This window comes from Oratosquilla oratoria, chromosome 5 (assembly GCF_046742065.1).
Source record: "Oratosquilla oratoria isolate Oo_2021 chromosome 5, ASM4674206v1, whole genome shotgun sequence".
NCBI lineage: Eukaryota > Metazoa > Arthropoda > Malacostraca > Stomatopoda > Squillidae > Oratosquilla > Oratosquilla oratoria.
Genome location: NC_134781.1, coordinates 74,502,180 through 74,523,652, shown reverse-complemented (window position 1 = coordinate 74,523,652; position 21,473 = coordinate 74,502,180). Strand labels below are relative to the sequence as shown.

The 21,473-nt window shown below is 38.8% G+C and overlaps 1 protein-coding gene across 3 annotated transcripts in view; it reads right to left on the bottom strand.

The window, feature by feature from the left end:
• LOC143025543 (cytosol aminopeptidase-like) overlaps positions 1–18,843 on the bottom strand; it is a 41,053-nt gene extending 22,210 nt beyond the window's left edge. For 2 of the 3 annotated variants that reach the window (XM_076185391.1, XM_076185392.1), the window contains exons 1-5: positions 18,691–18,843; positions 16,152–16,261; positions 4,520–4,677; positions 3,694–3,865; positions 3,233–3,329 (exon numbers count right to left, since the gene is read on the bottom strand). In XM_076185391.1, coding sequence (XP_076041506.1) covers positions 3,233–3,329; positions 3,694–3,865; positions 4,520–4,677; positions 16,152–16,261; positions 18,691–18,768 — 615 coding nt within the window. In that variant the 5' untranslated portion in view covers positions 18,769–18,843. Of the gene's footprint in view, positions 1–3,232; positions 3,330–3,693; positions 3,866–4,519; positions 4,678–5,367; positions 13,768–16,151; positions 16,262–18,690 lie in introns of those variants that run through there. The other variant, XM_076185390.1, reaches the window with a different exon arrangement.
• Between the last annotated feature and the right edge of the window lie 2,630 nt (positions 18,844–21,473).

Below are 21,473 nucleotides of genomic sequence, written 5' to 3'. Positions count from 1 at the left end.
ATTGTAGGAGAAGAAGAAATGAACATTCATAGATTGGTTGCAAAACAGGACAACAGAATCATATGAAAGGTACAAAGAAAAGAAAAGAGAAGTAAATCATAAGATAAAGGAGGCAAAGGGGAAAGCAGATGTGAAATGCGGGAAGAGTATGGCAGAAATTTGTTAAAGTAATGAAAAGATGTTTTGGAAAGAAATTAGGAGAGGAAGGGGAGGCAAATCAAGTAGAGAAGAAAAGGTAAAAGGTGCAGATGGAGAGATGATAATGGATGAAACTGTGGTAAGAGGATGATGGACAGAGTATTTTAGGGAGTTGCTAAATGTGAAGGAGGATAGGAAGGGAAAGGTTGTTGCAGAGTGGGAGGCGCTAAGAAAATGAATGATGAATGAAGAAAATGGGAGAGAAATAAGGAAAGATGTGGTTAAAGCAGTTATTAACCACTTCACTCCGGACTTAAATCTCGCGGGCAGCAGCCAATGCCAGCCGTACGACGTGTCATAATAATACTCGCATCATAAAATATAGTCACCGCTTATATCGATCGTTCTCTCTTTCACCAGCGAATTTTGAAAACCACAGAGAATGGGATTCAGGGCACATTTGGGAGAATGTAAAAACACAGGGGCGACTACAATAAATATAATCAAGACGCCGATATGGCAGCGTCGCGAATCCACTTGCTCCTCATGACGCCTACGTAGGCGGCACCGTATGGAAGGGGTTAAAATGATGAGAGCAGGTAAGGCACCCGAGTTAGATGGGTGTCATGCAGAATGTCTACAAAAGGGAGGTGCAGTGATGGTGGACTGGCTGGTGAGGTTGTTTAATATTTGTCTAAAAGAGGGTAGAGTGACGGAGGACTGGAGGAGTGCCTGTATAGTTCTGCTTTATAAGGGAAAAGGGGCCAAATGTGAGTAGTGGTTTCAGAGGGATCAGTTTGTTGAGTATATTTGGAAAGTGTTATGGGGGTTTGGTTGAGAGGATTAAGAGAGGAACAGAGGGAATAATTCATCAGGAACAGTGTGGGTTTCGACAAGGCAGGGGTTACATGGATCAGATTTTTGTGATAAGGCAGACATGTGAGAAACTTTAGGAAAAGGTAAGGATGTTTTTTTGGGCCTTTATGGCTTTGGAAAAGGGTTATCATAGGGTAGACAAGAAGGCACTGTGGGAGGTTTTGCAGATATATGGGATAGGAGGAAAACTGTTAAGAGCAGTCAAGAGTTTTTATGAGAGTAGTGGGGCCTGTGTTAGAATTAGAAATGGAGAGGGCAAGTGGTTTGAAGTACAGATGGGACTTTGCTAGGGATATGTCATGTCACCATGGCTGTTCAATGTGTACATAGATGGGGTGGTGCAAGAGGTAAATGCATGGGTAATGGGCCAAGGATTGGAGATGGTTAAAGAAAATGGAGAAAAATGGGAGATAAGCCAGTTGTTATTTGCTGACACAGTGCTTTTAGCAGGATCAGAGGAGGGATTAATGAAGTTAGTGACAATCTGGGAAGATGTGCAAAAAGAGGAAGTTTGAAAATACATACATATATACATATACCAAGGCTTTTTCCCCCTTACAGGTAGCCAAAAAGAAAAAGGCATAAATTCATTCCCATCCATTCCATCCCTAAATACACTCCACTCCCCTCTACCCTCCCTCCCATCTTAGCACCTTCTGGATGACGGGTCATCCCTGCACCTTGTCCACTGCCCTGGGTCAGAGGCAGTGTCGCAAGGCACAGTTTGAAAATAAATGTGGGTAAATGTAAGGTGATGAGATGTAAAAGGGGAGAGGATGGCAGCAAGCTGGAAGCGAGTATCAAGGGATAGAAACTTGAGGAAGTGGATAACTTTAGATACTTGGGAGCAAATTTGGTGGGAAAAGGAGTGGAGGTGTAAGTAGAATGTTGACTGACAGAAGCAAGTAAATGCCTTGGGGGATTCAAAAGTGTAATAAGAAATAGACATTTGAGAATGGATGCTAAGAGGAGATTGTATGAAAGGGTGATTGTGCTAATAGTACTGTATGGGGCAGAAACATGGAAATGCCTGAGAAGTATGGTAGGGGTTACTAAGCTGGACGGAGTGAGGAATGAGGAGGTGAGGGGGAGAGAAGGGGTGGAAAAGGAGTTGGGAGATAGGGTTGATGAAAGAGTATCAGGATGGTTAGGACATATGGAAAGAAAGAGTGAAGAAAGATTAGTAAAAAAAAAAGTGTGGAAGATTGCAGTGGATGGCGTGAACAGGAGGGGACGACCAAGGATGAGATGGATGGATGGGGTAAAAGGGGCATTGGGAAAGAGAGGGATGCCTGTTGAGGAAGGGAGAAGACAAAAGACAGGGGCGAGTGGAAAATTGTTGTGTATGGATGATGCTATGATGCATGGATGCATAGGAGTGGGTGGGGATGGGGGAGTTAAGGAGTATGTGTGGATGATTTTCCAACACATCCCAAAGAGATTTCTCCCCATCTTCTCTTTTTCTGCATGAGGGGATGGAGAGGAGGGTTGCCGATTAAATGAAGCAGCCTTACTGTGGATGTGCTGTGTCATGCTGCATTGCTTCTGACCCAGGGCAGTGGGAAAAAATGTAGGGATGACCTGTCATCCAGGAGGTGCCATGAAAAGAGGAAGGGTGGGATGGTGATTGGGAGTGGAGTGTGTGGGGATGAAATGGGTGGGAGAGGATTTATGCCTTTTGACTTTGGCTACCTCTCTTGTGAGGGGGAAAAAGACCTTCGTATATGTATGTATACGTTCACTATAAACCCACTATCGGAGAAATAATAACAGAAAGTACAGGGAAACTGTATATTTCGACTACTATCTGTAGTCCTCTTCAGCAGAATGCTTACATGAAGAGGACTACAGATAGTAGTCGAAATATACAGTTTCCCTGTACTTTCCGTTATTATTTCTCCAATAGTGGGTTTATAGTGAACTTTTATAAATGTGTCATAACATACCAATTTCCAATGTATGTATATCTTGACAATTGAAATCTTGTTTGTGGTGATATTATGTAGTGTAAAATAGAAATACAAATAGATAAAAAAAATCTACATATATTTCCCATAATTGCTTGTCTGATTCATAAATACTCATATCTGGAACATGTTTGAGTCCAATACAGTTATGTAGGGAAACTGAAAATTGTAATATAAAAACTCAAGCATTAGGTGGAGCAAACACTGTACCACTCATAAACAAAATATGTACTGAATAAACTTTTTCTTGCCTGAGCAAAGTTGGTTGGAGTCATATAATTGGCTGGAGCTTCCATAAGGCGGCGAGAAATATTCTGTCCTTCTGCTAGGGTCACCCCAACAGACCATCTGAAACAAATCCAATTTCATTCTAAGATATTAGGCCAATAGAGACCATCTGAAACAAATCTAATTTCATTCTAAGATATTAGGCCAATAGAAAATCTCATAAAAAAAAATAAAAAAAAATCATTCTTTTGATCCACAAGATATCTAAAATTTTGTACAGACATACATATACCAATGGCTTTTTCCCCCTTACAAGGGAGGTAGCCAAAGTCAAAGGCATAAATCCACTCCAATCCATTTCATCCCGACATACTCCACTCCCATTCACCACCCCTCCCTCACTCTTTTCTTGGCTCCTTCTGCATTGTATCTACATTTATTGTATGATTAAGTAATAAAAAAATACAACTAATCAATATATTACTTTTCCGAATCTCCATCAAGGTTGGATAATTGGGGCACTGATTTTTTCTTGCTTTTCTGTTCCTGATACTTAAAGGTTGCTAAAGTTGATCCCTCTGCAGCTGCTTCTGCATCTCCACAGGAATCCACAAAAATTTTCTCCACTTCAGCATCACCGACAGCACAACATCCAGCTAGGAAAAATACACAAATTATATAAAATAATCTCAACTATCTTGGGTCAAACTGTATTAATCTAACAGAGTACAATAACTTTTGTTCTTCTTAACATTGCACAATTTTATTTTGCTAAGGAGTGAACCTTGGTTGTTAAAAGATAAACAATGACTAATCTTTTTCATTTCAATAGAACACCTAATTATTTTGTTCTAACATGCTAGATAATCTCATTCACCTGAATGCAAACCAATGATAACCACTTCTGTCCTTGGGGACAATATCATGCAAAAGAGGCATCATAGGAGTGGTAAAGAGATTTAAGAAAGGTGTAGAAAGGATGGTAGAAATCAAAGTGATCAGTATTCTTTTTTTGAATGGAAATTAGTCTCCAACCATAAGATAACACAATGTGACTCTGGCCCATAGAGATGTCACAATGAAAGTGCTAAATACTCCCTACAGTGACCACAACATATACACTGATCATGTTTTGCATGGATAGATACTTAATTAGCTCCACTATAAAAATGGACAAAATTAAGAGTAACAATTAAGAAGTATTGCCTCTTCTGCACCATGTCTAATCCCATAGTTACCATACTGAAACCAGCTACCAGTATCATAAGATACCAGGTAGGTCACAAATTGATAATTCTATTCAGAATTACCTGCAACTGCAGTGCGAACTGATTCACGGGTCTCATCAACTTCCTCAATGGGGCTACTAGACTTTCCTTTTTCTCCAAGACCAACAACTGCGACAACTGGAAATTCAGTCGAGAGTCCATAGACAACCCGACTCTTGCCAGCTTCAATTTTGGAACCACTGTTGGAAAATTTGTATCATTATTATACTGAATCATTAGAGATTAGGTCACTAATACAAATTACAACACAAGTATTCTCTTTTCACCATTGAGCACCATGTACAATTGTTTCTGCTCCTCAATTGAGAAGACACAGCATAATAGCCTTAGTATTTCATCCTAAAATATGCTAACCAGTTCTACTCATGGTGAGATTGTCCTCTACCTATTAAGCAGCCAAAGCTATGTCAAATCAGGTCTTTATGAACCTAAACAGTTGTTCCGATTTATCTTAATTACTGTCAAAGGAGTTTGGTCAGCTGTACAGGATGTGAGGTTACCTATTATCATTTTATCTGTTTTCCCAAATTTCTCACTAGAGACTTGTGGCTCCAAAGTATCTGCTACAAGTTGTTAGCCCATAGATAATTTGGTTAAAAAAAAAAAAAAAAAAAAAAAAAAAAAAAAATAGTGTTGCCTTGAATGAGTGTATGACAGAGCAAGATAATATGTTCTGTGTCAGCTGTGTGGTGATTGCATCCAAGGCAATTGGTATTTGGTGCCATGCCATTTCTGTGGTCAATTTTTTGTGTGGTATGGACCTAAATTAGCACATTACAGGGAATTACCATAACTAGTTATAATGAATCCACATTACCTTGTATGACACTTGGGTTGAGTAAAATCAAAACAAAATTTATTAAATCACCTTTATTGAAACCTGAATAACTGGTGGCAGCTGTGTGCTACATTAACCATTGTAGAGTAGGGCACTCTTAGGCCTGTCCTTTGCTACAGCACTATCATATAATCTATCAAGCGACTACTTTACCCAATACATTTTGACCTTACGACATCATTACTGTATTCATATTTGTGTCAAGTTCAGAATAATCTGAATACAATGTTCACAGCAAGTCACTACAAACACTGTACACTATCAGACTCATCACCAATAAATATTTTTTACATAATTTTTTTTTACAAATCAATACACAATACTCAGAATTTAACTTTAACAGCAAATCTGTTAATGAATTCTATCAAAAATTGCAAAGTAGATGTTTTGTATATAACCAAAAAACTAATATCCAAGAACTAAACTCACACTATCTTAAGCATTACTAAAGCTGTTATGCATTATACATCATAACACAAAAGCCCTGAAACAATCATGCCACACTATAGCAGTGACTACCGTCTACAAACCTGTTCATACAAAATTATATTATAATGACACCCTTTACCTTATACTACAAACACTAAACATATGCCAAACTATTTGCCATGTCCTACACTCCTTGTGGGACCAACAGTGGGTACATGTCCTATAGGACGGCTTACAGAAAGAACTATTTCCCCACCAACACCCTGATCTTCACTTTGAGGCAGCTTAATCAATGTCTCTAAATTAGACCCAAGCCCTTTTTAACCTCCACGATTTCTCAACCACTTTTTTTTTTCATGAATGTAGAGCTGACAATCTGCAACTGCTCCCTTCTTATTAGCTGATGAGAGAATAACACAGAACAGACAGTAGTCCAATGTTTCTTCCCACTACTCCAAATCCCAAGGACTACATCTACATACTATGGAACTGATGGTTTATGGTTGGTGAAACTCAAGGCAACAAGTGATTGACGTACTCTCCTCATTTCTTGGCCTTATTCTCCCCAAATCATGTACTTAAAATTAAAAATTATGCAAATACAAGGAATGAATAAACACAGCCTTTTTGAACATAGACTTGTACATAAAAATGAAAATACTATCAATATAACGTATCCAGCACGTCAAAATCAGCTTATACGTGTTGATTAAAAAAGTAAGATATATAAAATATATTTCTGTGTATATAAATTTGTGTACACATTAATGTATTTCATTTCAGTGGAGGATACCCTTTTCCTATCTCCAGAGATGTAAGTGTAGTCATCACAGCTCCATCATGAGAGGAGGATGAGGATGGGACATTTCTTCATTGTAATGGTGGCCTGTACCACTGATTCTCAAATTCTGTGCACGTAAATAATACATGGCTTGCTGGTGTGTTGTACTGTATTTGTCATTAACATTTCACCAGCACTTCTATCTTTATGGACAATATTGTGTTGTTAAGAAATATCTAAGTTTGTAAAGTTGGATTAGCCATTAGGGTGTGGGTATATATGGGCTTGTTGGTGTAAGTGGTTAGCATCTCAGGTTCCCACGCCCCAGTGCAGAATTTGCATTTACTGTGTGAAGTTTTCTAGTAATATGTCATTACTGTTCCTCTTGAGCAAATATGTGGGTGCAGTATGTATAATTGTGTTTTATCACTAATAATTCACCTATTCCCTTGTGGACAATAGTGTGCCATTACTGAGAATTGTTTTTGGGTCATGGTGTTCGGCGAGTTGTCTGCATCAGTAGGGCGAATATACAATATATGGGCATACTGATGTATAGCATCAGATGGTGTGCATGGTATGGGTCAATCACTGTTTAGTGAGAAGGCCTGTCCTCAGTAGAAAAAAGATAGAGAGAAATTGGAGGTATTGGTGTCAATTCTTCTAAAACAAGGTGAAGTGGTTCAAGGGGAGAAGTGATATTATGAGAGGTCTGCAAGGAGTTGAGTAGATTGGGCACTTGAGTAAAAAGTGTGATAGAGTAAGGGATCAAATAGACAGGTTGGAGGCAATCCTATTTCTAAGACGAGAATGTCATGTTCTTAAATGCACCAATGCTAAGTGTCAGTTGCATTAGTGGGAAGAAGATTGTGTCCGTACATGTGGTCTGATAGTTGTGAAGTGGTTTGTAGTGTGTTCCTACCTGCATTCTTGCCAAAAGTTTGATAATGTGGACTAGAGGGTGGAGTAGATGCATATTGCAGGCAGTAGGGTGGAAACATTGAAGGGGTGGATGCTGCATCCTGGGCTGCTTTGCTGGTTCATTTGTTGCTAGGAATGCTAACATAACACCCAGTAAAAGGATATGAATTCAAATTGGGAGGAAATAGGTGCCTCAAGTTTCAGTCTGGAAACCTGCTGACCAACTGCAGCTAGCAACAGTCCCTGGGTTCTCCCATATACCTTTCTGGGAAGAAATATTAAGACTACTGTCTGTGTTGTATTGATATGGAACAATTTCTGTCACCAAGTTATAGTAGTAGTAGGAAAGCAGTCATCAGTTGTCTGCTCTCCTTATCTAAAAAGGTGGAGAAATGCAGCTGAAATTTATGGAAAAATCTGAATGACCCAGAAAGTGTCTGTCACACACGGCACCTCCAGAAAGAGGCGTGGGTGTTGATGGGTTCTGAAGTGGCAAGGAGTGATTATCTGGTTTTGCAAGATCACCACTTTCAGGTTTCTGCCATTGGTCACTCACAGTCAAACATACATTTACAAACCTACATGACTCGATGGCACAGTGGTAGTGTTTGCAACCACTGCTACAGTGATCAGAGTTTGAATCCCACCCAGGGCTGGAATAATTTTAGCATCACTGTGCTGCGAGTTGTTACTCCAACTCTTGTGGGTGGGGAGTTGGGGGTGTGTATGCGTGCAAGGTCACAGCATAACCCACATATTGGTCATATATGAGCTCTGAGCTCTCTTCCAGGAGGGTAATAGCTGTCAATCACGTGTCCAACACACAATCCATGACCATGGTGAAATATTCTTCAACCTTGGTACCTCTCAATGAATTAAGGTTGACAACCCATCCCATACAACCCCTAAACAAAAATGAGGGAACAGACAAAAACCATTTCCTCATATTTCACACTAATACACAAATCAATAAAAAACGTACAACACATAATAGCCTAATATTATGAATGATGAAAAATTTCACCTGCACTCCAGTCTAGTCTGAAATACCCATTCTTTGTGTTGCCTTAACTCAAATTTCTTCTCCACCATTTAATCTTTATTTCTACCTTTTTTTAAACTTCCAACTACAAAAATGTAACAAAAGCTAAATGAATATATTCAATAAAAGGAAAACATAAGCGCATCACACAAACACATATAAATAAAATAAAGCAAACAGAGCATTAGGCTTCATTGCTAGGACGGTAACGAATAGAAGTGCAGAGGTAATTATTAAACTCTATCTAGCAATAGTTAGACCTATCCTTGACTATGCGGTACAGTTTTGGTCTCCGTCCTACAGAATGGACATAAATTCACTAGAATCAGTACAGAGAAGAATGACCAAAATGATACAAGGACTCGGAAATTTGCCTTACGAAGAGAGGCTTAGGCACCTAAACTTACACTCTCTGGAAAGACGCAGAGTGCGGGGTGATCTAATAGAGGTGTTCAAGTGGATCAAAGGCTATAACAAGGGTGATGCAAACAAGGTCATCATAATAAAACAACAGGGCAGGACTCGCAGTAATGGGTATAAACTGGACAAATTTAGATTTAAGAAGGAAATAGGCAAGAATTGGTTTACAAATAGGGTGGTCGATGAATGGAATAAACTTAGTAACCACGTAGTAAGCGCTGAAACTATCAGTTGTTTTAAAAAACGATTAGACAACTTTATGGATGGGGATGACAGGTGGTGATGGATACGGAGCTGCCTAGTGTAGGCCTTATGGTCTTTTGCAGTCTCCTTTATTTCTTATGTTCTTATGTCACACAGAGTTGATATGATGACTGATTCTTCAAAATTAGTCATTTCAACTGCGTCTGAAGGAAAACAGGTACCAATTGGGTATGCTAAGGGGAGCAATGTTTAGTGGTCATCAGTAGAATAAAATTGGTAGTTCCAACTTTATGAAGAAGTTTAGGATGGGAATATATATATATATATATATATATATATGGCACAACTTCAAAGAAGTGTGCTTTCACAAATGTTCACACCACAATTTTTTCTTATTTATTGATCTATTTATTATAATTATCATTATTATTGTTATTATTATTATTATTATTATTATTTTTTTTTTACAAAATCTTGTTAGGAAAATTTACCACAATAAAACCATGTCCAAAATAAGAGGACTTCACATATGTGAGAAGTGAATTTGTTTGCAACAGAGTTGAAACTGTTGAGGAATTTCCTCTCCTCCCACAAGCTCAAGTTTCATGATCTGCGATGAAAGCATGAAACAAGAGAAAGTCACCAATCCGGCTCAGAAACCAAAATTTGATCTCAACTTCCATTCCTTTGTTATCCCATCTCTCCCAATTTCAGTATCCAGTACTTTATCCCAGTCTTTCAAGTACCTAAATTTTTTCTACTTCACTTAATTTTAACTAAACCCCTTCTCCAGTGATGTACTTTATATTCTTCATTTTAGTTAATACCCACTTACTACTCTAGGCCAATCTCCAACATTTACAATTCCCATCTGTGACAACACTCCTCCTTGCCTCTGAGTAATAGGTTAATACTCTTTGTAATTCATGTTTAACATGCATTTCAATAAGTACTGGGTTTGGAGCCAATTACCAATGAGAAACCAGAAGCAAATTGGCTTCCTCTCTCTTCCTTAATAGGCCAATTAGAGCTGCCATGATATACAGCAGGAATGTTTATCACACTTGAGCACATATTAAAGTATCTCTTTATTAACCCAAGTTTAATTAAAAGAGAAGAATTGCATCAAGTAAAATAAAGCAGCTTTTACATAAGATTGAGAGAATCCTTTTTCTAGGTTAAATTGCATCTATTAGAATATATAACATCTGAAGAATCAAATGTTTGTTTGCACTACAAAATAGAGCAATAATAATCATTGTACAATATTAAAACATACCATATTCTAAATATAAAAATATAATAAAAAATTAAACTCCTTCTGGGGTTGTATTGTGTTTCCATAGATGTAGGAAAATGCTTCAAAACAGAAAAGAATCCCATGACTGCATCCACTACTAAGTATGCACAACAAAAACATATGAACATGTTCCGCTTGAAGCACATATACATAATCATATGAAGGAGCTAAGATAAAAGAGAAATAAATGAGTGTTGGATGGATGAGGGATGGGTGGGGTGTAGGTGCATGCCTTGGCTGGTTACCTTCTTTATAGGGAAGAAGTCTTTTGGTATATAGACAGATTAAGGTCTCTTAATGGAAGTACATACATGCATACATATATACTGTACATACCAAATCCCCTTTCCCCATTATAGAGTTGAAGCACACATTTACTTCAAACCAAAGCAGATCCTGACACCTTTATCATATGGCAACCTCTCTCCTCATCCATTCAATATATTTTTTTCTAGATTAGATGAGAACATCCCTTTGGGCCACATTGTTTATTCATCTATTTACAATCTTCCTCTATTCACTTCTATCTTCTGCACTCTCTACCAGCTCTACAGACATTCCTTGTGCACTCAAGACCTTTACTGCATCCATCCATCTTATTTTTGATTTTCCTCTCACATTCCCTTAGTCTGGTTCCATTTTCCACTCTTTTTGCTGGTCTTTCCTCACTCAGTTTCCATATACCCAAATCACCTTAGCCCTCTTCAATCTAACCTGTCTTTCCACCTTCATTTTTTGTTTTATCTCCACATTTCTAACTCTATTCTTTAACACCCACCATACTTCTTACACTTTGTCTCAAGACACTCAGGCTGTTCCATATGAAACGTAACTGACAAAAAAAAAAAGTATAACTCTCAAACTTAATGAAAAATTAATAAGTTACACAAGGGTTCACCAAGTGAATTTAGCTTATGTTTCACGATTTTTGTCTAGGGTCATATTCCTTTTTTGTCGCTTGTTCATATGTACAATCCTCAACCAAATCATAAAATGCACACAAGTATTTTCAAATGGTTATGCATACCATGAAAACATGTTCATATGAGCAAGTTTATGCAAATTTGTGTGGCATCACATACCATATAGGAACAAACCACAATCCATACCAATGTGGGATTCTGATGGCTACCACCAGTTTTATATTTCCCCCATCATTGAAGCTTCTATTTACAAATATCCACTACAAAAACACCAAGTTTTGGAAAGTAACCATTTTACTTGACAGATGCTTGTCCTAGTTAACTGGTCACCATTTCTTAAATTGCACCTATCACACAGCCCCTTCCAATATACAGTACTTCACACCTAATACGAATGCTATGAAAAAAGTGTCAAGACTTATACCATCTCCAGTATCTTAATAACCCCGAGGCTATTTCCAGCTGCTATGATGTTTGAACCTTTTCTCCAACAAACTGCAGATACAAAATCAGAAGAATCTTCATCTTTACTATCTTGTTCAAGTGTAGATTTCCTCTGATCAAACTTAAAACTAAATAATTTCTTTGAAAGACCTTTGTAATAGACATACAAAGCATTGTTTTCTGAACCACAAGCAACATATTCCCCATCTGTTGCCAGGCCAACAAAGTTTTTCTCATTGGTATGTCCCTGAAGGGACCGTACACAATGAGTTTTGTTCACACTCCAGATTTTGAGCAAACTATCAGTGGAAGCAGAAACGATCTCATCACTGGATATGAACTTTACATAAGACACAGCTTTCCTATGTCCCCTGAATACCCACAATGGTTCTCTCATGTTACGAAGGTCATAGTAGTGAACACAATGGTCAGCTGACCCAAAAGCCAAGTGATATCTATTTGTTGGACTAAACTGAACACAGCAAACATGGGCTTTGGCTTCAATGGAAGCTACTGAGTGTTCACTATCAATAGACCACACCTTGACCCTTGCATCATCACTTCCTGAAGCCAAAACTCGGGTATCCACCTTGTTAAAATCCACACTCCAACATCGCTTCTCATGCTCTTGGAAGACATTCAACTTCTCCTTAGTCATGGCATCCCATACTGTGACTGTCCCATCATAATCACTGCTGGCTAACATATTTTTATAATAATTACTCCAACTAACACAACTAATCTTGGATGTACTCTGCATATCAGAACAAGGGTAGTGAAGATCCACGGTGTCTCGAACAACAGTGCTGTAATCAAAAATTCTGATGCGCTTCGTTAGGCCTGCTACAGCGAAATATTCACTGTCTTTATCAAATTCAATGCTGGAAGCAATGTTGCTATGTCCATTGTGTGCCTCACTAGCATAATGAACTGTAGAAATTGTGGCTAAAGGTCTTAGTGAAGAGAATTGAGTAAATTTTGACATACAATGGCCAAATTTATCCAAGCATGAATCAGGATTTTCTATTCCTGATTCACTGAGCCCAGAGTTGCGAATGCTAAAGTAACACTCCTTCAGATCATCAAAATGAAGATTCATTCTCTTTCTCTTAGCACGAGAAGATGGTTCAGGTGCAGCTTTACTGAAAGATGGTACATTGAAACCTTCTTCTGTGTTCACTTCTGCTTTAGTTACTATGCCACTACTTCCATCACTAGAACACTCTCCATCCAGCATATCTGTTAGTAGAGCCATACTTGTCTGTGGAACTCTACTTGTTGAAGGTGTTTCTGTTGAATACACTTGTTCCAAGATATTCTGAACCATGGAGAGATCATTCTTAATTAACTTAATGTCCCCATTCAATTTCTCCAGTTGTTCCTCTTTCTGTTTCTTCAACTGTGTAAGAAAGTCTTTCATCAGTTCATACCTGATCCGAGTTGACAAAGCCTCTAACTGTTCTCTTCTTTCCTGAAGAATCAAGATGATGTTGTTAATGTCACTCAGTCCTAAGTTTGATGACTCTGATGTAAGATAATTTCTAAGTTCACTAAGTGCAGCTCCCTTGTGCCTCCTTGTAAATGCATTATAAAGTTTACTTTCACTCTTTTTCTTCTTTATCAATTGATTGACAGTCAAATTAGGGAATATATGATCTGTACTTTCAATATTATGGTTGCACTTTGGACACTTTTTGTTTATCTCAATGCTTTGCTTAATACACTCATAACAAAATGTGTGCCCACACTTTGTCATGTGGGCTTCTGATATTAGATCAAAGCACACTGAGCAGAGGTAGTCTGTGTTTTTGTTTTCAAATGTTCCCTCTAGTCCATTTAGCACAAGTGGCTGTGACCGTTTGACCCCACGCCCAGGCCCCCGAGTGCTGGACCCCTCCGGCCTAGACTCTCCTGATGCCATTTTGTCTCAAGATTTCCTATATGCTCTCTCTCCAATGTAGTGTTACCTGAAAGATACAACCCCAAGTTAGCTCAATATTTCATCTAAAATATATACATGAAATAACACTATCATTTTTTCCCTCACTTAAGGGTGCTTCAAATTGGAAGTCTTTATGTTTCAACCCCATTGAAAAAATAATAAATATTTGTAATTCTGTCATACTATTGCTACAATGAATTTCTACTAAAGGGAATCTTAATTTGTATTATGAAATCCCAACTACATTATTGGAAAAGCAAGATTCTTTCAGGCCACAACCAGAAACCAGGAGAGTTAGTTAATCACCACCTCTATATTTGATGAAAGCATATCTATAATCTAAAATTTGTTTAATGTTAGCTTGTGTTACAATCATGAAAGGTACAAAATCAATCTATCAAACTGTATCCCCAGTTCTCTCTTACATATCCGGTCACAGCCACTGTAAAGGCCCATAAATCATTCTGTGAAAAAACTTTGTGTTGTCTGTATTGAGTGAATACTAGGCATTGAAATATGACATGATCCATAATTTTTATAAAGTAACTACATCTTGGGCATAGTGTCTGTTTCCAGGCTAACTTTATACCAACATTGTTTTTGTGTTGAGTGGTCACCCTGAAGAGAAGAAGGCTAATGCGATTCAAGTGTTCCTCAGGAGAATTTTCTCTTGTGGGTTTATATCTGGGGGTACTTGATACAAGAATAAGTGTTGTAATGAGTTTCACCAACTGAAAACCTGCAGCCCCACAGTAGTCCTTGGGCTTTCCCGTGAATCTTCAGAAAGAAATGTTTTGTTCTTGTCTGCATTACATTATTGCTATACTAGGGTGTTTTCTGGAATATTCTTCTATACTTCAACATACACCTTCTCTCTTCACAGGAGGGACCAATCATGGGTATTTGCTTATGGTGATCCTGCAAGATAGACTGTAGAGCTGTTCATATCTAAAACCTGTCAACCCTCTCATCTCCACAAGGAGATGCAACCCTGAGGTGCTGACAAAGTCTCTGGACTAGGCCCAAGATCCCTTTCTTCAACTTTAACTGTATTTCTTACATCTTCTTGTCTGCAAAAGTGCATGATAACTGATTGTGAGATGGAGAAATATAATCCATAGTCTTCAATCAATCAATTAATTGCTGCCTCAAGTTTTCCTTAGTGAAAAATCCATGGCCCCACAGTGGCTGGCTACAGACCTCAGGACTTCCCACAGATCTCTCTGGAAAATTGTTTGGACTGTTGTCTTTATCTATATGGGACTGTTTCTATGTCACTGGCTCACTGGGAAAGAGAGGAGAACAGTTACTGGTTGTCAGCTCTGCATGAGTGACCAAGTGTAAGAAATATGGTTGATAACGATAGAGAGATCTTGGACCCAGTTTGGAGATAATTTTTTTAGAAGGCAGTTGGCATGAGCAGGGTTGGTTCTGACACAAAACAGGACTAGGTCATTGATATAAAGGCTGGCATGGGAGAATATGTTCATTATGTCACCAATGGAGCTACCAAGGAAGTGTCCTCAATATTCTTTTTTTCATTATAGCCACTGATACGTAAATGAATATAACAAAGACTTTTCCTCTTACAAGGGGGATCAACCAGCCAAGGCATACACCTAACTTCACCCATCCCAGAACAATCTGTTGTTCCTTTTATCTTATTTCCTTGTGGATAATGGGGCATCCTTGTCTCATGCCCACTACCCTGCATTGCTTTTGACAGAGACAGTGGTGGGGACAGGAGAGGAAAAGAGAGAGAAAGAGAGGATGGATAGGGAAATGGAGAGCATAGGAGGGAGGGAGAGAGAGAGAGAGAGGGAGGACAGAGAGAGAGAGAGAGAGAGAGAGAGAGAGAGAGAGAGAGAGAGAGAGAGAGAGAGGACACAGAGAGAGAGAGAGAGAGAGAGGACACAGAGAGAGAGAGAGAGAGAGAGAGAGAGGACACAGAGAGAGAGAGAGAGAGAGAGAGAGAGAGAGAGAGAGAGAGAGAGGACACAGAGAGAGAGAGAGTGTGTGTGAGCGAGTGAGAGAGTGTGTGAGAGAGTGTGTGAGAGAGTGTGTGAGTGAGTGAGAGAGTGTGTGAGTGAGTGTGTGAGTGAGTGAGGGGAGGGGAGTGAGAGGAGTGAGAGAGGAGAGGGGGGAGAGAGGGGCAGGAGGAGAGGGGGGGAGAGAGGAGAGAGGAGGGAGGAGAGTGGGAGGAGGGAGGAGAGAGGGAGAGAGAAGAGAGAGGAGAGGAGAGAGAGGAGAGAAAGGAGATAGAAAAGAGAGGATATATATATATATATATAGAGAGAGAGAGAGAAAAAAAGAGAAAGAGAAAAGAGAGAGAGAGAGAGAGAGAGAGAGAGAGAGAGAGAGTTGAGGGTTGAGGGGGGAGAGAGGGGGAGAGAGACTGAATCTACTTACTATTGAAGGGAATTTGTAATTCCTCCTGCTGTTTGATTATTCAATATTTCAGCAGCTGGTGTCAATGTGTATTCACCATCTTTATTGTAGACACCAACAACAAAACCAGCCTGAAAAGAAGTTTATGCATTTAACTTCATGCCACAATGTAAATGAAATAAGAGCTATTAATCAAACTATAAGCAAAAGAGGTAAAAAACTGCATATGCATCCAACTTCTAATCATGGTTTTTCTGAGATCTAACCATGGTTCATTAGATATGAAACTGAGTAAGTTTGTACTATCCTCTACTTTGCTCCCATCTCCCATACCAGTAGTTCAACTTATGTGATTTCAAACCTAATGTGCTGTAGTCATTAGGGAAGTCCTACATATCTAAGATATCAAATGAACCTGATACTTGGCCCAAACTTTCTGATTCTGGAAAGCAATGACATTTTCCCTTAAATTCCAAATTTACATTAATTTAAACTTTAGTAAAGGATTCGTGGTTTGTAGAGCAAAGTTCCTACAGGTGAGGCAAGGTATTTCATTACTTTTGTATAATACATGAAATGCAAGCTGGTAAACAGGTTCTAACACAGGTATTCTTAAAGTTACGCCCCAATACCCCCATGGGGTGTTAAAGCACTGAGATAGGTATCACCAAGAACTAGGAACTGTACCCGGAACACTGGAACCAAAAATATTGAAGAACTGATAGTATAAAATATGGACCTCCTACATTGAAACCTCAAATATGATACGACACCTGTACACCATACACAACTCACAATACTTGGTTACTTTCCCTAACAAACAGTCACCCCACGGACTTTTGTTGTAAGAATGTCCAACACCATTCCCTGCCCTGTACTTTTCCCTTTATTTTGACTGCTAAAAGGCATTCATTTTTGTGACACCCTTTCAGTCGTGAAGGGATTATAGCATTTGTCAATTAGACCACAATGGAAATAAGCTTATATGCTTTTTTGTGTTATCCTCTGCATTTGTAATTGATATTTCAAACTATGTGTTCTTTTCATTATCTGCACTTCATGTATATTGATTCAATGCCAAAATAAATTATTATTATTATTATTCCTTATTCAGTGACTTTTCCTTTTACTCAGGCTGATGTAAGGCCATTTTATCCTCCATGGTATAGAAATACTCGAGGAAAATACTAGTATTCTGTTAGGTGTAGGGTCAATTTGGCCCATCGCCAACTTGACCCATCTACTCGACCAAGTCACCCCCCTACATTTAGGTTAAGTAGGTTAGGTTTGAGTAGACAAATTGATCATACTTTAATTTCTTCAACTTCCAATCCTATCAAAACAAAGAGGGTGTCTTAAGCAGCCGATGGGCCAAGTTGGCAATGGCCTGAGCTGGCTGGTAAGCTTTTGTCAGTGATAACCAGCACTTTTATCCTCGTGGACAAATTGTGTTGAAGAGGCTGAGTTACTGAGGTGGCAAAGGAGATATTTAAGGTGAGCATCAGAAAAGAGGGATAATACAAAGTAGTGAAACTGTTTTCAGGCACATGTTCCTGACTACAATATTAGGTTATAGGCTCGGCAAGTTTTATGTGACATTCTGTTAAGCACTGACATACTTCCCTTCTGATCTAGCCATCTAGACAGTCTGTACCAAATTGTGCATATTTTGCTACATGCACTGGATCACTCATCTAGTAATAATGAAAGAGGCAAGCAAATCTGGTGCTCATGAATCTATTACTCATTTGCAGTGATGTTTCATTAATAATAAATTTCATGGTTAAAGCATCACTCAAAAAGCAAATTAGTAAGTGAAAATTCCTGTAATCATACTTAGAAAGTGGCACCAATTTAGGTTCTACCGCAGTATCACTCAAACACATTTTTTACTTTATTTTTTTTTTGCTTTTGAAAGATCTATTATTATCTATACAATGGTAACATTAGGTTAGGTTATGCTATATTATGTTACAAGCTATTGGACAAGGTAAGTTTCATGTTAAGTATCTGTGTTTGCATACTTCTGGAATTTTAACCCAATTTACTTTGGGAGTGGCAATATCAATTGTGAAAAACACAATAATGTATTATGTATACATACTAGTTTAGGCAGCCTATACTTTCCTATTGCAATGACAAATAAAATCCCAAATTTTAATTCTGACCTTTTAATCAAGTGCAATAGTCAAGAATGTAATTTCAATAATCTTCCTATTCAACCAATTCTGCTGTGACTCCAACTAATTATTCTCATGCCTAATGCCACCCATGCCCTCTATAAATATTATCATTATGTAAGGTTTCATTGCCTGCCGAAACTCTTTCCAACTGAAAACCTTAATATCGGTGAAAACTACAGCTTCTTACATGTGCTACTTATCCCATTACATCTAAAAATATTCTTATTCCTATGAATGCTGTTCATCTTACATACATCACCCCCATACCCTCAGACAAACCACAATTGAAGTTGTAACCTGACCAACTAATTCTGTATTTCAATGGCCTATGATTTTTTCACGGCAAAGTAACCTACATTCACAGAATTCCAGCTTACCTTCTCCGCTGTAGCATAACTACGTAAAATTGCCAACGAAAGCCCCCGGGAAAGCCCTAGCTTCCTGCCTAAAATCATGGTGGACAGAACTACCAGCTTCAGCACCTTCGCCGACCCCGGTTGGGATAAAAAAATTGATAGTAATATCGATAATGTATTTTCAAACGCAGTTCAACCTTTCTACAGGCTTTCAAAATGGTATAGTGTTAAAGGACTTTACTGTTTTCTGCATCTCTTCGTATATATATACTTTTTTTTTTTTTACAAGTTCTAGGGAATACTTTAGTTGACCGTTAGTACCAGTTACGTAGCTGACACTTAGGTGGGTGGGCCGAAGTATGATCCTCTTAGAACAATATCGCCTCTAATTGGAAATCTAGCCGGTGGCACCCATATCAAACAAATCTTGTACGAAAGATATGACAAAGTTCATCTCGCACAAATAGTACTACTAGGATTCTCCTGATGACTAGCACGTTCTAGTGCTAGATATAGAAGGCCTTGTCAAAATGACTTCGTGAACCAGTGGGCATCTTAGATATATTGGACTCCACAGAATACAAAGGATTAGGTGGCACCGAAAAATGTATATTACCAGAAACTGTGTGGCAAGGAGGTGAACTGGTACTGCCACAACCTCTCGACTAACTAAATTATATCGCGTGCTTCGGAACATGAAAACGATTTCACAGGGTCTGCAACGGCATCCAGCATATGGTGAGGGGGGGGGGTTGACTGTTTCGATTATAGGAAATAACAACCTGGCGTATTGAACCACTAAGCTTATTGTTAACATATTCGTTTGATCACTGTCTATATATTTTTTTAACCCCGGTGGCACGAGGCCTTGCTCCAAGCTGAATAAAATCGTCTGGCAATAGACAAACTGGTTTGTCCAGAATATGAACACACTTCCCCCTCTGGGGTATTAGCTGCATGTTATTGTGGGGTTAAAAGATGCTCAGTAGGATACAGCTGATAGTTTAGGCTTTATATAGGGCCCACCTAGGGACCAAAGCCACACATCATTTTGTCTGTGATAGAACTAGGCACACTACTCTTTGTAACGCCAAAGGGGACATTCCTAAAAAAAAAAAAGAAAAAAAAAAAAAAAAAGGCATAAGGGGGTCTGTGAGTTTTCTAACCAGAACCCTAAGGTTTGGGTCTTTTAATGTGCGTGGCTGTGGTGCAGATGAGAGTAAAAGGGAAGAGATAAGCAATATGTTTGTGAGAAGATGGATGTGTTGACAGTGAGTGAAACTAAGTTAAAAGGGAGGGGCGAGTTTGAGTTTGGAAGTGTAGTTGGGAGGGTGTCAGGAGTGAAGAGAGGAAGAGAAGGAGTGGCTATACCAGTAAGTGAAGAAATAGGTAAGCGTGTGGTGGAGTGGGAGGAATTTTCTTCAAGGTTCATGTGGATGAAGGTGAAATTGGGAAGGGAGATGTGGGTATTTGTAAGTGCATATGGGACTGGTAGTGACAAGAGTGTAGAGAAAAGGGAGGCTTTTTTGGATAAATTTAAATTAGTGCATAGAGGGATTAGGGAGAAATGTCAATGTAGTGGTATTGGGAGATCTTAATGCTAGGGTAGGAGATGAACCAATAGAGTGGTTGGGAAGTGTAGAGTTCAAGGGAAAAAATCGTAGTGGAGCTATGATGGTGGAGATGTGTCTAGAGAGTTGATGATAGCAAATACAGTGTTTAGGAAGAAAGTCAAGTATAAGTACACATGGGAGTGAGTGGTGGATGGAAGGGTGGTAGATAGGGATTTAATGGACTATACAGTGATACCCAGGAGTATAATAGGAGTTTTGGATGTACATGTTCTAAGGGGAGAGAGTGGGGGAATATCAGATATTTTTTTGGTGGAAGGTGAGTTGAGAATGGATGATAGATGGAGAAAGAGGAAAAGGACAGAAGGCATGGTTGTTCTTATAGTAAACTGCTTCAGTGAGAAAGAAAAGGAGGAGTACAAGAAGAAGCTGAGAGAAGAGTGGGAGGGGGTCAATGATAGAGTAGAACTAGCAGTGGAGGAGGAATGGGGATGTTTCAAAGAGAAAGTCACAAGGTGTGCAAAGATAATGTGTGGAAGAGAAGAAATAGGCATTCACAGAATGATTACAAAATAGGACGAGAGAATCATATGAGAAGTACAAAAAAAAGAGAAGTAAATAATAATATAAAGGAGGCAAAGAGTAGAGCAGATGTGAAATGGGGTGAAAAAAAATGTTTGAAATGAATAAAAAAAAAAAATTGGAAGGAAATCGGGAGAGGAAGAGGGGTGAATCAAGTACAGAAGAAAAGGTTAAAGGTGCAGATGGAGAGATTATAAGGGAAGAGATGGCAGTAAGAGGAAGATGGGCAGAGTACTTTAGGGAGGGACAGGTAAGAGCTAAGAAGATGACAGTGATAAATGAGGAAAATGGAGGAGAAACAAGAGAAAATGAGGTGAAATCAGTTATTAAAATGATGAGAGCAGGTAAGGCACCTGGGTTAGATGGGTGTCATGCGGAGTGTCTACAAAAGAGAGGTACAGTGATGGTGTACTTGGTGAGGTTGTTTAATGTTTGTCTAAAAGGGGGTAGAGTGCCGGAGGAGTGCCTGTATATTTCACTTTACAATGAAAAAGGGGCCAAGTGTGAGTGTAGTAGTTTCAGATGGATAAGCTTGTTGGGTGTAGTTGAGAAGGCTTATGGGATGGTTTTGACTGATAGTACTAGGAGAGGAACAAAGGGAGTAATTGGTGAGGAACTGTGGGTTTAGGACAGGTAGGAGTTGCGTGGATC